We start from the raw sequence: 16,507 nt of genomic DNA, 5'->3' as shown, positions 1-16,507 counted from the left end.
AGTTATTTAAATGCACAATAATGAAAAAGACAGGCAGCTGACTACTACTGTGGTGCCCTCTTTGTTATATTTATCAAACCACTCTTATTTAATAGGTTTCTGTATTTCGAGGCTAGTCATATTAGTGTCATTAGAATTGTAAAAACTATGTTTTACTAATAATAATTAAATAAATAATTAAACGCTGAGGCAAACGGCAATTTTATTACTATTTATATAGTGAGAACTTATCTGGGATACTTAATTACATTTCTAACTTTCGTGAAGTTTCAAATGTCACGAGGCGCGGACTAATAGCTCTTGGAGCTAAGCACCAAACAGCTGCGTTCTCGAATAAGAGCTGGATCCACCACATGCTATTTGCTGCTACTCCTATCATATGTTTGTTTTTTTGTAACCTGTCTTATTTACTTTCCTATCTCTAAAAAGTGCTTGCGGTTTCCTTTGTAAATTATAAGTTATTTACATTAGTTAATTAATTCGAAAATGGGAAAACTAAACGTTACTTTAATGCGTTATTTAACCCCCGAAGACTTTCGTGTACTAACAGCAGTGGAAATGGGCATGAAAAACCACGAATTGGTACCTGGGCCTATGACAGCCTCAATTGCTAATTTACAACACGGAGGTGTACACAAGCTGTTAAGGGAATTGTGCAAACATAAATTATTGAGTTACGAGAGAGGCAAGAGGTATGATGGGTATCGATTAACCAATGCCGGATATGATTACTTAGCTCTACATAGTTTGACCAAAAGAAATATCATTGCATCATTTGGCAATCAAATTGGTGTAGGTAAAGAGAGTAACGTTTATATAGTTGCTGATTCAGAGGGACAAGAAATTTGCCTGAAACTACATAGGCTCGGGAGAGTTTGTTTTCGAAAAGTGGCTGAAAAAAGAGACTACCATAAACATAGGTAAGTGTGAAATTTCTTTATTGATATACGTTTGTATGGTTAGACTATGCACAATTAAAGGAGACATAGCAAGATATGAAAAGGTCATTTTCATACCAATTCAATTGAACCCACACACAGAAACCATCTGAACACAATCACTAGCAATAGAGACAATCTTCTGCTTGCAATTGAAAGCAAGATGATTTGTCTTCCCTGCATTAAGTACTAAACGATTTGCATCACACCATGTTTAAACAATGTAGTATCAAGTATATCATCTGCGAACAAGTATTGCACCCTGAGGAACTCCTGATTCAAAGCTGAAGACCCTAAGTCTGCATCTCCTTTATTTATACCCATATTGGAAATTATAAATTGCATTTTGAGTCATGAGTGCTAAATACTGTTCATGTAATAATTCCTTTGCAAACTTTATGAATTTATTTGAAATAGTAGCACTCTTTAGTTTTTAACTTAGAATACTCAATCCTTTGCAGTTCATGAGCGATACTATATACACAGCTTAAAATTTCAGTTAAAAGTCTCCACACATTACTCTCAAAAGCCTATCATTAGCTAAACACTCTATTTATGTTACTCACTAATTTAAACCAGTCCTGTGTACTTGTTATCTGTATGTCTTCAGTCAACCAGACAATTACAGATTATATGATAGGAAATTATTTAAAAAAAATGTCAGTCCTGAATATGAGGACTATCATTAATATATTTTTTTTAGAAAATCAGTTTCATGGCTTTATTTGTCCCGTATATCAGCCACAAAGGAATTTGCATACATGAAAGCTCTATACGATAGAAAATTCCCTGTTCCCAAACCTATTGACTTTAATAGACATTGTGTGGTAATGGAGCGAGTTCGAGGTTTGTATATTTGGTAAATGAGGCTACGGAATTTAAAGAAATATTTCTCTTATATATAAATAAACATGTTTGCTGCTTTTTCACACTTTTCAGGCACTCTTCTCAATCATGTCATGGAAGTTGATAATGTAGAGGCTTTATATGATGAACTAATGAATCTTATAGTTCATTTTGCAGACTCTGGGGTAATCCATGGGGACTTTAATGAATTTAATATCATTCTAACGGAAGATGAAAAGCCCATTATAATAGACTTTCCTCAAATGGTTTCTACAGAACACCCTAATGCCGAAATGTACTTTGAGAGAGATGTGAATTGTGTAAAGGATTTTTTTAAAAAGAGGCAAGTATGCCCCCAAAATATTCAGGAGTTAAAGTATTTGCAATTTAATGTAAAAATTGTTTGAGACACTTGTTTTAGGTTTAATTATGAAAGTGAAACTTTCCCGAAATTCTCAGATATTGAACGTATAGATACGTTGGACGCGGACATTTTATGTACAGGATTAACGAAGCAAATGGCCCATGCTATCAATGTGGAATTGGGAATTGAAAGTGAACCAGAATCTGGTAAGAATCAATTTATTTATATTGTATGACTTTGTCACAAAAATACTGTTTTTTCAGATAATAAAGACGAAATTGATGATGAACAGTTACCTGATAAAACTTCTGATCTGCCAAAAGAATTAAGTCAAAGGAATATAAACAATTACTCATCAATAGAGACCGTAATGCAAGCTATGCATGACAATAAAGACACGGTACTCACTGAATCAGAAAACGATGATTCAGATAGCGTTGACATACAGCAAGAGTTAAACAACTTGGAGTCGAGAAGCGTAAGATCGACTGCGACCACCATACACCCTGACGAGATAAAACGAAGAATAAAAAAACAATTTGACAGCAAAGGTAAAAAAGAAAGGATGAGTAAGTGTGTGGCCAAAGGAGAAGCTAATGCAGTAACTAGAGTGAGAAGAGAGAACAGGGACACAGTGAAGCAGAGCAAAGGAATTTGGGGTTATGAATAAAGAGCATCAAACATTTGTATTTATTGTGTTTTTACTTAAAATAGTTTGATTTGTACCTAAAAAAATTCTAAGGTATATGAACTTTGATATAAGTGGTCATAGAGCAATCACTTCTAAAAAAAAACAGATTTTTACCATATTATTTATCAACAATCGACACGTATTTCGTTATCATTATTAGGATCTTCAGCAATATATTTAATTTCAGAAGTCTTAAACTTCTCCTGATGTTATAACAGTATGATATGGATAATTAGATTTTTTATAAAGAAGTCTTACATTACTTTGCTAGCTAATGATAGCTCCATAACATACCAGACTTCATGTACCTTTGACGTATACATAGTAAATTGCAATTTTTTTTATTGTTAAACTCTTTAGTAAGGAAATAATTTAAAATAGGTATAGTTAAGATTTTTTTCATGAATGTAATATTAAAATAAATAGTTTTGTTACAAAACGTCTCGAAGCTCATTATTCCAACTTCAGTTCTTAAAATGTTGGGCTAATAATAATACAATTTAAATTTTAGACATGATATTTTAACATTTTCTATACAGAATATCCATTAATGCCTAAATTAACTAGTTTTAAGATATTGTTGAATAAACACAGATAAAATTGTTTTTTTTGTATATTGGGAAAATCACTGCTTTATAAAAGTAACTATAAGTATTGGTCACATATTCATTTTCTTTTCTTACTGTATTTGTTTATTATGTCTCATACTTTTAGGTAAATTATATTATATAATAAACACACCTGTTTTATCAGTAAGTGTGAGACATTCCACTATAGAATTCGGCACATGTCTTTATTCTGTTTATGAATCAAAACATTATTATCATAAAAACAAAGTATTTGTTTATTATAATAGTCTAGTCAAAAAATTTAAAAAAGGCCCCTGTTAAAGTTTTAGAAGCATTTCGTATGACTTTTTGGCAAAGAGTGTTTTTTTACTAATTTGACCCCGCTGAATCCAAAAATGCCGGTTGCCAAAGCGAAATCGTAACCGGAAGTGAGATATTCAAGATGGCGTCCGAAATGACCTTAAAACCGAATTTTTCAGCTAAATCTCCTTTGTTCGAGGTAGAAACGCTACCAAAGGGTCTCTTTATGTTTTCAGACATAACATGAGTAATTTAAAAACACAGAATAAACTTAGTTCACATAAAAACATATTTTTAATAAAAAAAAACGACAACGAATTTATTATATTTATATATATTTGATCTTAAAAAATACACAACGTGCCACTAAAGACATAGCTAAATCTAGACTAGTATATTATTATATATCGGCCAAATAAGTATAATCTGCCAAATTATTTTTTGATTTCCACAGCAATTTTTTTTTAATCGTTGCCTTAATCTTTTTTTCATGATCAAGGCTACTTCGGTAAAACCTCTGCCGTACACGAATACTACGTGTTTCCCAATTGTTAATAATTACTCCTTTTGGTAATGCAGTTTCTTGTCGTAACTATTCTGTCTTTTATTCAGGTTATAGGTGAAGAGACAGACGAAGTTAACGTTGGGCTCTGTTTAATTTACCAAAAGAATATTCCCAAAAAAGCTTGTCAAGGCTTGGAGACAGCGGAAAGACACAGTTGCTGTCATGTGCTAAATAACGAAAAAGTGCATTTGACAGTCCAGCAATAATGCGCATCATAAAAGTAATTAACAGTGGCAATATCATAAGAGCTGTTATGCAACCTTTACTTCTGCCGACAAAATTAAAAGACTACAAGACGACAATAATAATAAACAGAGCAAATTTTCTACTTGATCTCAAACAGGAAAAACAGATTGGGAGAAATGCCTGATATGTCAAAAGGAAAAATGGAAACTAATCATGTCAAAAAATATGAATAAAAAATTTATGGAATTGTCTAATTTTGATTACAAGCTTCTCCAACAACAACTCCTCCCTCCAACAACCGATTCACTTCGTCTGCATATCAAAAGATGCAACTATCAGGTAAGCGTACCAAAAACACAATTGACAAAAATAAACTATATTTTTAAAAACAGGTGTGTGTTTGGGAAAACGCCCATATCCCCAAACCCTCACTCCCTAGGCTACAGGATTGTGGCTGGATTGTGCAGAGGGAACAAGTTGTCCCTCTTTTAATGACTCTGGATCCCATTCCAAAGAAGTGCGAGGAAATAATAGTTTGTTATTTTAAAGGACATTGCAATACAAAAAATTGCAGTTGCCGAAGGGCGAATGTGTCTTGCCTCAAACTGTGCACTCCTTGTAAACGTTCTTGCATAAACTCTGGAGACACACAATAAATATTTCTTAAGACTTTTTTTTTTAAGCAAATAAAAACAGTTTTTTTACACAAATAATTATTTTTTTAAATGTTAACATTAGTCGCACAGTTTGCTAAAAGCCAAAAAGTGCAATTTTAACCGCTTGTAATGTACTTTTAAGAAAATATATTTGACCAACATGCTTAGTTTATGTGTTTTTGCATTCCTTATGTCTGAAAACATATTAAAAAAACACTTTGGTCGCGTCCCAACCTCAAACAAGGGAGTTTGAGCGACAAAAAAACGGTTTTAAGGCCATTTCGGACGCCATGCTGCATATTTCACTTCCGGTTGCGATTTCGCTTTGGCAACCGGCATTTTTGGATTCAGTGGGGTCAAATTAGTAAAAAAACACTCTTTGCCAAAAAGTAATACGAAATGCTTCTAAAACTTAAATATTCCAGAAATTTGTCTAGATTATAAAACTTCTCACTAGATAAAACATTTCAGCACTTAAAGAGTATAACTAACTAGTGAGTAAAAGTACCTCAATCTAAAAAGTAGCAAATAGGAATAAAATACAAAAACGAGAAGACCTTTCTGCAATCTTTTCATTAAAAAAGGCAAACATCATAAATATATAACAAAGTTATTACAGTAATTAAAGTTATCACCAGAAAAAGAATTTAAAAGAAAAAAACTGCACAAGTAAAAGCACTGTTTATTTAAGTTTTTTAAATCCTATATCTGATTAGTGCAGACCAACCTAAATGCCAATAATTTAGTTTTATTAATGTTTAGAGACATGAGATTGGAATCACACCCTTGCTTAACCCTCCTTCTAAAATCCTCCGCTATAATTTCCATTATTGACTCATGATCTTTATGAGCCCATAGAATGGATGTCATTTGCAAAAATTGTAAAACGACCTCTTATATAAAGCAAAGAAGATTATAAAATATAAAGGAGAAATGAAATAGGGCCAAGTACGGAATCCTGCAAAACAGCATGATCTATTGGACTCTATCTGCCAGACAAGAATAAATAGCAAAAGAGCATTCCAAGTCATACCTACTCTGTGAAGTAAGTATTGAAACTATTAAAGTAAAAACTAGTATAAAACTGAGTAAACTATATGGGAAAATTATATAGTTTGATTTAATTCTTCCAAACATTTTATTGACCCTTCCTTGAAATTGAATAGGAAAAAATTATCTGAATTGTTTGTAAAAATACATTACAATTTTTACAATTCTTACCGGCTTACATTGCAACCCTAATAATCTGGCTGCAGAAGCTGATACACCCAAAGCTAAAATCCCATAGATCATGACCAAGTGCAATATGCCATAGTAGGCATTTAACATTGTACTCTGAGATATACAATCATAGAGATTTCTCAGCAAGAACACACTATATATTTCTCAATTTTCCAGACAGATGATCTGTATAAATATCCCAAGTTAGTTTTAAAAAATGATGTTGAAAAATGGTAATTTCTTTAATGATAATTTCTTATCATTTTAAGTATTTTCTTGGTCATTCCAGGTAGTTGAAAAGAAAAAGTTATTACCTTAACTGCTTGGAAAAATTTATTTTAATTGCTCACACATTTTTAGATAATTTCAAAATGATTCCTGGCAGTTAAAAAATAAGTACCCACTCGAAAATGGTCATTTTATTTAATTCTTTCAGGCATTTTATTGAGCCTTCCATAGGAGGGAATTAAAAAAGAAAAAAATTACCTGAGCTGCTTGTAAAAACACATTCAATACTCAAAAAATAGTTTTAATAATAATTTCATCCTCAATATTTAAGCTTAAATAGGAACATTGTTAAAACGGTGCCGAAATGCAGAGCGGAATGTTGATGTATAGGCAGTATTTCTTGAAAATGTAACATCTATGTGTTTCTGTATAATTTGACTATCCCACTATCTTTTTGGTTTCACCCTGTGTATAAAAAAGATGTGCGATATATATGGGAGCCGAATCCTATACCGGAATGTCCAAATACAGACTGTTCACTATAGTCGGATTTTGCGTCTCTCTAAGCGCATTCATTATCTGGTGAGACCCACAAAGGTGCCTCTACTGCTGGTTTATAGATAACTCCTTACAACAGTGAATACACAATTGACAATTGAATGGTATTCAGTGTTCTAATTTAAGTAGAACTCCGATATCCACCAGAGAAGCTTGCATCAGCTCTAACTTCTATTCTGGAGCAGTCTGTGTGTGTATCACATAAAATCCTGCTGCGAAAATATGGAAGCAGCATAATATTTGATCCACCGCTGCGTTCTCGAATTCGAGAGCTGCCTCGTAAACATCTGATTCATGAATCATGATTATTTGTGTAAACCTTATTAGGTGAGGTGCGTTTTAGATAAATATGGGTCTAGGTTTATAGAGTTATTTATAAAGTTACAGATCTGAATGAGCCAGTAATAAATAATCAAAAATGAGTGTCAATAAGGATTTGGTAAAGAAAGCCACCAGTGAATTCAGCATTGTCAGTATATTGTACAGCACTTTGAAAAAGGTATTGTCTTTATTACATATAGTGTCTATAGTTCAATGAAACACAATGGAATCATAGATTCCTGATGTCTAAATATAAGTAATCTAGCTTACTTAGGAGTAGTTTCAATGTCGATATTGAAAATATTATATTATATTACAAGAGGAGTCATAGTACACAGTACCATTGGAATTTTTAATATGAATAACAATCTTAAAGATGATATACATCAATAAGCAATAATAGAGATCTAGGTTGGTACCTAACTCTTGTGTATCAATTCACTGCATTGCTGTTAGTGATCAGATATTGATAGCATTATTCAATACTCATGATATTATATACCTCAAAAAACATAGAAGCAGGGTTTGTTAAAACAATTACAGACAGTATTTTACACATAACACATACAAAAACTTAAATGAAATAACAAGGGCCTTTGAAACATGGTAAAATCTGAATTAAAGTATTCATCAAAAGAATAAAAAGTAGGTATTGTTTATTAGATAACATTTCACCCTTTGTTTAAAATTTTTAAACAATGAAACCCTAGATATAACTGGTAACAGTGGTAACACATTAAAACATTTACCTAATAGTCCAGTACCCAATATGCAAATACTATAAATTGGTCCTTGCACAACTGTTATAGTCATAGATGGAGCTTGATCTGACCTCCACATTGATTATAGACAGACACTCCAGCACATACAAACAATTAGAGCACAGTCAAATAAGTGTGACCTGTATAAATTCAGAAACTTCAAATTTTGTGGGTCTTAGAACCTGTTTGGCAAAAATGACTTTAACTCAAACAGTTCTTGAGGTGCAAGAAACTTTTTGGTATCAAATTAATGGGTAAAGAATGCCCATTATTTGGATAATTAAATTTTTTTATTATTTCAAGAACATATTTGCAAGAGAAAAGTGAAAATTTGATAAGAAAATGATTGAAAAAAATGTCCCAAGCAAAACTTCTCACAAGACCATCAATATTCTTACCCTATTACAGTTTTGGGTCCAAAATGACTCACAGGAAACTCACCTCTTATGCATTTTCTATATGATGTCATATCACCATTTAGAAGTTTGCAAAAAACCAATTTTCAATGTTCCAATATGAGAGGAAGCATGTGTAGTAAACTTTACTATTGTAATTATTAAAATAAATAACAATCTTGGAGATGATGTAGATTAGTATGTAATATCAAGACTAGGTTGTATTCAATTTTATGGCTGGTACAATATTAAAATCTATAACCTCCTAACACCTTTTACTTTCAAGATTTTAAACACAACAACTCTTAATGGTTATATTGACTTTTCTGTTCTTTCTCGACCCAGTCCAGGACTGAATTCAGGTCTCCCTGAAGGGCAACAATAACCCTATAGGTCTTGTACACTATCAGGCAATTAATTGACAGAAATTGGGAAAAGGAGAGGGCCTAAATTAGGCTAACATTCATAGAAAATGCATACTAAAGGCTAACTCTTTAAAAGCAGTAAGAGTTTATATTAACCTACACATGAATTAATCCTTCTTAAGGTCAGCATGGCATGCTGTTCTATGAATGCTTTGGCAGAATCTGTACTCTAATGCATAAGAATACATTGATCCATATTTCTATTACTAGAGAACCATTTAGTTGCATTGTGTGAATCTCAAAAAATTGCTGCAACCCAATTGATGTGATAAATGAAGAATTATATTGTCAAATAGGAGCTTACTAGCCTAGTAGGTGTTGCTAACTATTTAGCTTTAAACTAAGTGTTTTTTCAATTCACTTTTACAATCTTCATTGACACTTAGACTCTTAAGTTATTATGCTATACTATATTATACCTCTGGAATTTAATAAAAAACTTTTTGGAAAATTATTAATGATTTCACACAAAATACTGTATTCGTCTATGTTTACTGTCCTGTATGTGCCTATATATTTAATTTTAACAGTTTAATAATACCTGAAGAACATTTTATTTAATACTTAGAGTTTGAACTCATATGTATCTGATTTTGAATTTTCATTTATTTAGGCCTCCATAATCGGGATAGTGTACCTAGTAGGTTATATGAAATGGTCTACAGCATGGTTTATTGGCCCTTTAGTGCTCTCTGTAATAAGGGAACAATGGAAAAAATCAAGTGATAGAAAACGGTCCGCAGCAAAAATATCAGCCCTGTCTAGTGAAAAAGATGTTGTGCTCGCTAGACTTAACGATTTACCTTCATGGGTAAGCAGTGGCATTTTAAAGAAAAATTAATAACAATAAAATTTTAGGTGTTTTTCCCAGATATCGAACGGGCCGAATGGTTAAATAGAGTAAGAACAAGCACAATTTTTATAATACACCTTATTGTTCTTCAATCCGTTGTAGATTATCAAACAACTTTGGCCCTGTGTGAACCTCTATGTGAAGCAAATAGTGAGAGATTCAATACAACCGGCTTTGAAAGAGAACTTGGAAAAATATAAAATGTTCGGTTTTAAATTTGAAAGGATTATTTTGGGAACCGTGGTAAGACAACTGAAATATATCTAGAATAAACTGTGTCACTCAATACAATCAATTAAATAAACATCAATCATTCATTTTATGCACTATCGGAACTTTTAGCCTTTTCGCATTGGAGGGGTGAAAGTGTACGACAAGAATATCGACAGGAATGAAATAATAATGGACTTGGACATTTTGTGAGTTTAATCTTTAAACTATATATTAGCAAAAATGTAATACCGTGAATTATTTTTAGTTATGCGGGAGACTGTGATGTCACCTTTTATTTATCAGGAATGAAGGGTGGTATCAGAGACTTTCAGGTAAAGTTATTACTTTATACTAACTTTAAGTTTATAAGTCAATGAATATAAAGTCTTGGGTGCAGAAATCAACTGACAATAACAAGTTTAAGCCACAAATTACAGAGAGGGAAGTAGCATTTCTCCAAATATCTCTCTACAAAATACAGCTTGCACCCAAGACATTTATTTGCTAGAGCTGTATCTTTCTGTGAAAAAAAAAACGTTAAAGAATATAATTTTTTTTAGTTGCATGGCATGCTAAGAGTAGTTATGAAGCCTTTAATCTCGTCTATACCTCTTGTAGGCGGTTTGCAAGTGTTTTTTTTAAACAACCCCGATATTGACTTTAACTTGGTTGGTGTGGCCGACGTTTTAGACATGCCTGGTTTAAGGTAAACTTGTGTTTAATTTTTTTTTGTTCATATATGACTTAATTGTCTTTCTAGCGATATATTGAGAAGGATTGTCATCGAAACGGTGGCTAATATGATGGTGTTGCCCAATAAATTCCCGATACAGTTAAGTGAAGAGGTAGAGGCTATCGAATTAAATTGTCCTGAACCGGAGGTACATCGAGACTAAAGTGCTAAAGCCATTTCAAAAACGTGTGTTTTTTAGGGAGTCTTGAGAGTTCATGTGGTAGAAGCAAAACATCTAATGAAAAAGGACATAGGAATGTTAGGTAAAGGAAAATCTGATCCTTATGCAGTTGTGACTGTGGGAGCACAAACGTTCAAAACTAAAGTCATTGATAATACTGTGGATCCAAAGTGGGATTTCTGGTGTGAGGTAAGCATAGTTTACTGCATACTACATTTTTCAATATGCTCTTTTCTCTTAATAAAAATGTCCTTATTATTCTACTTGAGTTTTAATTGGCCATTTTGTGATTGCTTTAGTTTAACATTTTGGAGTCAAACGGACAACAGCTCTATATTCATTTGTGGGATAAAGATGATACTGGTGACGATGAAAACCTCGGAAGGTTCGTTACAAAATGGATTTAAGGTAACGGATTAATTTTTGCTATTTTTTAGAGCCACCGTCGAAATATCTAATATTGTAGCCAAAGGAACTGAGAATTCTGTAAGTAGCTTCATAAATATGGTTCATATTAAGTAATGGATTGTCATTCGCGATTATATGTTTAGTTTTTCTGATATAGTACAAAAATGTGACAAAATCCTTGGAATAAATTATTTTTATTTACTAATGGTTGATATAATATTGTGAGAAGGGAAACCATTCCTTAATTTTATATCTTTATCCAGTGGGTTACGTTGGAACAAGCAAAACATGGAATGGTTCACCTGAGGTTTACTTGGCTTGGTCTGAGCAAGGACTATAACGATTTGCAGCAGGTAAGTTACACTTCATTTAAATAATTTTATAAAATAGTAATTTCCGTATAGATTTTGGCAGAAACTCAGTTGTTGCAAGTCTCCACTTTAAGCACCGCCCTGCTCACCGTATTCGTGGACTCCGCCAAAAACTTACCAGTAAGTTATCATCATATAAACTTCCTTACATACTAAATTCAATGTTATTTGGTAGCAAGCCCGCTCGTCGACCAAACCCGACCCCTATTGCGTTTTACGGATGGGTGCAACGAGTAAAACGACCGAACATAAAATGCGCAGCGTTGACCCCGTGTGGGAGCAAGGTTTTACGTTTTTGGTGGCTAATCCGGAGAATGACTCTTTGCACGTTTGTGTTATCGATAAAAAGACCAACTCGGAAATCGGGAGTTTCACTTACAGGCTGAAAAATTTGGCTGACAAGGCCAACATGGCTGTAATGAAAGAACCTTTTGGTTTAATTAAGTCGGGGCCGGAGAGTAAAGTGGTGTTATCTATGAGCTTAAGGGTAAGTAAGTTTTTCAGTAATTTGAGTATATGTCACTCTATTGAACTCTATATAGTTCCGCACTTTCTTAATTTACTATTGATTTAAATAGTGACATAATTCCCACTAATTATGAATCCATCAAAACGATTATTACGCTTATTCAACAGATCTTGAAACACAATAATTCTGACCCAGAAATGCAAAGCGACGACCCTCCATCCTTAGACAGACAATTATCTACAACCTCCACAGGTAAAATTCCCATTATTTCTTTTATAAGGATTAAATTAAGTAAAAAGACTTTAGGTTCTAAATCATCTTTATTGTCACAAAAACCATCCGAGGCAAACCCTGTTAATCCAGAGGCAACGGAAGACTTTGCGGAACCGATAATAGAAGATTCCACAGTTTCATCACTAAATTCCGAAATTCCAGACGATGTTAGTTCAGGAATAATTCATCGAACACCGAGTGTTACATCGTAAGGATGATTTTTAATTACTGTTTTAATGTTTGTTAACTTTACGCTTTTAACGCAGTTCTGCAGGCGAGGCGGGTTTAGGAAGGATCCAGTTAACATTACGATACAGTATTCAAAGGCAAAAGTTGGTTGTGGTTGTTCATAAAATTGCGTAAGTAGCACTGTATAAGTTTAACTTTGACTTATAGGTTTTGTGACTTTATTAAGAGTAACATAACTTTAACTTGTGTATATCTAGGAATATTCCATTAAAAGAGCCTTCGAATATCCCAGATCCTTATGTAAAACTGTATTTACTTCCGGAAAGATCAAAAGATAGCAAGAGAAAAACACAGGTGAGCAATAAAGTGGTTTATGTCTAGTTTGGCTCAATTCCATTTGTACTTATTGGTAATTCTATTAATCTAAGGACAATAAATTGTTTATATGCAGGGACTTTTTACAATTAAAAAAAAAACTACTTTTATTCGTGTATATCTAATAACATTCACAGCATATTTCTCTTATTCTTAGGTGATAAAGGATAACTGCAACCCAGTTTTTGATGAAACCTTTGAGTATACCATTAACCAAGCTGAATTAATGAACAAACAGCTGGAGGTTACTGTTGGCACTCAAAAGCAAATTTTTAGTGGAAAGGCCCTGGGACAGGCAAGTTTCTTTTCCTTTATTTATTTAATACAACAAATGCTGTACAGGCTCTTTTTAATTGACAAACATTAATTATGAACACACATATTATCACAATATTCAGGAGTTTGAGGTGTTGCCATAGCGCGAGAAGCTTCATCACTTTCTCTACAGACCAAAAAATTTGTTTTTTAAATAATGGTGTTCTAAAAGAATAAAGACTTACCATAGGCAAATTGTTAAGGAAATTTTCTTTTTTATGATTTAAATTTTTGTCTCTAATATTAATTGTTTAAATATTATTGAGTTAAATCTTGATACATATTCTTTTTTTTTGTAGATCATAATTGATTTGTCCAAGTTAAACCTAGCCCAAGCCTTAACCTCATGGTTTGATCTGCAACCAGAATTTTAAGTTAGTTATATTATTATGATTGTTATGCCTCTCTAATGCTTTATATTTTATAAAATTCAACTATTTTTTTTCTATATATTCATTTTTAACATTGTTATTATAACTACCTGTTTGTACTGCTGTAATTTTGTATTCTATATATAAGATAGCTTTTAAATGTATGCTTTTATATGTATTTAAAACTGTTGATCTGATATTGTTGGGAGTTCTAAAGATTTTTTTATTAGTTCTTTTATATTTTCTTGTATACTTTCTCATTGAATTAAAATAAATATTTTCTTAATGTGCCTATTGCGTTTTTATAAATAATTATTATTCCAAATATACCAAATTAAACAATTACGTGGAATTTAACGAATAAACTAGCTTCGAATCGTTTTAAATAACCGAAAGGATTTAAATAGTCCGCCTTTTTTCATCGGTACCTGTTTTATCGGTAGACACCGCATTTTTAATTCTCTAAATTAACGCTGGATCGCTGCAAGCTCGTTTTCCGTATGGACGTGCTCTCTCTATCACACATTTAATTGACAATGACAGTTTGAGGTTAAGTTACATATTTATGTTTACACATTCAATTAAACAATAATTTACACAAACCATAAATAAAAATTAGTCTTCAATTTCGATTTGCCAAACAAAATATCACTAGAAAACGCTCCCATAATTTGCAGGTATTTTAATAAATTCTGCCAAAAATATGATTGCCTGCCTAAGACATGACTCATGTCACTAAAATCAGCTGATTATCAAATTCTTAGGTGTCAATTTTTTTTGTGTGGAAAGTTGTTTTCCTTTCAATTTATTTATAAAGGACCCTAATCACACTTTACAAGAAGCATTCCTTAACTGACCTTTAAATATGTCTAACGAAGTAGAAGAAACCATGAAAAGGATCCAGTCCCATAAAGGTGTAGTGGGGACCATTGTGGTAAACTCCGAAGGTATTCCCATAAAAACAACCCTGGATAACACCACCACTGTGCAGTACGCCGGCCTCATTAGTTCTCTAGCGGACAAGGCAAGGAGTGTCGTACGAGACTTAGACCCATCGAATGACTTAACATTCCTGAGGATCCGGTCCAAGAAACACGAGATCATGGTCGCCCCGGATAAAGAATTTATTTTAATAGTTGTTCAAAATCCTACTGATTAGGAGGACTATTATTTAACTCTTTACTAATCTAGTTAATATTTTTTTCTAATTTTTGCCCTAAATGATGTATCGCAGTGAGGAACATTCCTGCTTATATTAATATTTGTATTATCTGATTGTTTTGCACATAGCACATTCTTTTTATAATGCTTTAACTTATTAATACAATTCATATTGTACATAATAACCTTTGGTAGTTTTTTCTTTTGGTTTTGACCCACTTCATGTTAGTCATGGGACCTGTAAATATCTATATACCAATCGGTAAATCATACTTTTGCTAAGTCTATAATTTTTTTAGAAATCAGTGTATTTATTATGTTTTTGGAAAATATTAATTTCTGTATAAGGTACAATAGGTATATTATACCATAATAATATTTGTTTAATCAGTGGTAGTCGTAAAAGGTAAAATCACAGCAGAAGACAAATATATTAAGCAGTGATATCAAGGAGACTAGAGGTAAGGCTAAGGAGACTGATCTGTATGCTAATTGTGTGTGCCCAAAAATAAAAGAAAACTAGTTTCAGAAAGTTGCCACATGGGCACTGTTGGTCAGAAGGGTACCTCGCTCTGATTTGCTGAACCCACCTTTTGATATAAGTCTGGGATTCTCATACAGTCAAATACTATATGATAGAAAAATAAACATACTTTTTCAAATAATTTTTGAGATCAAGATACCATTGCTTCGTGGCATGGATAGTTAATTGCTTTATGTTTTGTCAACATTTTACAGTCTTCTTACAACTTCAGTCAACTTTCTATTCTATTGAACTTTCATTCAAAGTACCAGGTAGCAAAACATTAATTTTAATAATCTGCAAAGTTCCAAAGCTTTAGTCAAAAACTGATTCAGAACCCAATTCCTGTTTTATTTAACTTACAGTGTTCATTCAAAAAGGACCAGGTAGGCAAATATTAATTCTAATGATCTACATCGTCTCAAAACCCTGATCAAAAAAATTGGGAATTTTGGGAAGCAATCAGTCTCATTAGTCTTCTTGAGTAATATTCAGTAAATTCTAATATATTACTAGCCTCAAATCTATATATACACATCTACTATCCCTAATAAACAAAAATAAAAAATATAAAACCCTTAACGTTTTATTATTCCCCATTTATTTATTTCCAGCCAAATAACTATGTAACACTTTTTTGAATCCTGGAAGTGTCATAATTGATTTTGTAGGCAATTTATACTTATTCTTTTGACTCCTGATATATAAAGTCCTTTAATATGTCTTTTACGTGACCAACAAATCTTTGATTTTAATTATTGAGCCTTATAAAGTATGTATTAAACATTATTAATCCTATTTTTATCCTCTCCGAATAATAAAATCTTTATATAAAAAATTTCTTGGGTTCAGAGATTTGTGCAAGATGTCCCTGAGATTTCAATTTTTTTTTTACTTCCAAGGCTGATTTCTCAATTTTTCACAAAAACAGTGTTCAATGAAAACACTGTTTATCAATCAGCCGATACTAGGGTATATTTGTTTTGAACACTACCTACCCTATCGCCTCTTTAAGACTATGTCAACCTCCCAAAGATCCCATATATTT

The 16,507-nt window shown here is 32.4% G+C and overlaps 3 protein-coding genes across 4 annotated transcripts; all 3 read left to right on the top strand.

Moving 5' to 3' along the window:
• Positions 1-270: 270 nt before the first annotated feature.
• LOC126745515 (serine/threonine-protein kinase RIO2) lies at positions 271-2,837 on the top strand. Of its 2 annotated transcripts, none has more exons than XM_050453388.1 (5): positions 271-920; positions 1,642-1,784; positions 1,962-2,127; positions 2,206-2,354; positions 2,412-2,837. In XM_050453388.1, the coding sequence occupies exons 1-5, from the start codon at positions 487-489 to the stop codon at positions 2,816-2,818; spliced, it is 1,299 nt and encodes a 432-aa protein (XP_050309345.1). In that variant the 5' UTR covers positions 271-486; the 3' UTR covers positions 2,819-2,837. The 2 variants fall into 2 exon arrangements, with proteins under 2 accessions (XP_050309345.1, XP_050309344.1); XM_050453387.1 differs by having other exon boundaries at positions 280-920; positions 1,878-2,127.
• Positions 2,838-7,428: 4,591 nt separating this feature from the next.
• Positions 7,429-14,065, top strand: LOC126745831 (extended synaptotagmin-2). Its single transcript, XM_050453850.1, has 21 exons — positions 7,429-7,449; positions 7,510-7,621; positions 9,638-9,835; positions 9,883-9,924; positions 9,980-10,120; positions 10,220-10,296; positions 10,356-10,422; positions 10,651-10,796; positions 10,851-10,971; positions 11,023-11,193; positions 11,304-11,389; positions 11,442-11,490; positions 11,676-11,765; positions 11,817-11,903; positions 11,959-12,270; positions 12,420-12,504; positions 12,559-12,733; positions 12,792-12,884; positions 12,972-13,068; positions 13,247-13,384; positions 13,704-14,065. The coding sequence occupies exons 2-21, from the start codon at positions 7,541-7,543 to the stop codon at positions 13,776-13,778; spliced, it is 2,331 nt and encodes a 776-aa protein (XP_050309807.1). The 5' UTR covers positions 7,429-7,449; positions 7,510-7,540; the 3' UTR covers positions 13,779-14,065.
• Positions 14,066-14,312: 247 nt separating this feature from the next.
• On the top strand, positions 14,313-15,121 carry LOC126745650 (dynein light chain roadblock-type 2). Its single transcript, XM_050453583.1, has one exon. It carries the CDS (start codon positions 14,641-14,643, stop codon positions 14,932-14,934), a length of 294 nt encoding a protein of 97 aa, XP_050309540.1. The 5' UTR covers positions 14,313-14,640; the 3' UTR covers positions 14,935-15,121.
• Positions 15,122-16,507: the final 1,386 nt, after the last annotated feature.

The sequence above is a fragment of the Anthonomus grandis genome, chromosome 16, assembly GCF_022605725.1.
Source record: "Anthonomus grandis grandis chromosome 16, icAntGran1.3, whole genome shotgun sequence".
Classification (NCBI taxonomy): Eukaryota; Metazoa; Arthropoda; class Insecta; order Coleoptera; family Curculionidae; genus Anthonomus; species Anthonomus grandis.
Note: the sequence above shows the minus strand (reverse complement) of the source record. Positions and strands in the feature narration are given on the sequence as shown.

Coding starts and splice junctions, on each gene's coding strand:
- LOC126745515 (XM_050453387.1), top strand. CDS start 487: ATGGGAAAACTAAACGTTACTTTAATGCGTTATTTAACCCCCGAAGAC. Junction 921..1,641: donor AGAGACTACCATAAACATAG/GTAAGTGTGAAA, acceptor TATTTTTTTTAG/AAAATCAGTTTCATGGCTTT. Junction 2,355..2,411: donor TGAAAGTGAACCAGAATCTG/GTAAGAATCAAT, acceptor CTGTTTTTTCAG/ATAATAAAGACGAAATTGAT.
- LOC126745831 (XM_050453850.1), top strand. CDS start 7,541: ATGAGTGTCAATAAGGATTTGGTAAAGAAAGCCACCAGTGAATTCAGC. Junction 10,972..11,022: donor TAAATTGTCCTGAACCGGAG/GTACATCGAGAC, acceptor TGTGTTTTTTAG/GGAGTCTTGAGAGTTCATGT. Junction 12,885..12,971: donor GTGGTTGTTCATAAAATTGC/GTAAGTAGCACT, acceptor GTGTATATCTAG/GAATATTCCATTAAAAGAGC.
- LOC126745650 (XM_050453583.1), top strand. CDS start 14,641: ATGTCTAACGAAGTAGAAGAAACCATGAAAAGGATCCAGTCCCATAAA.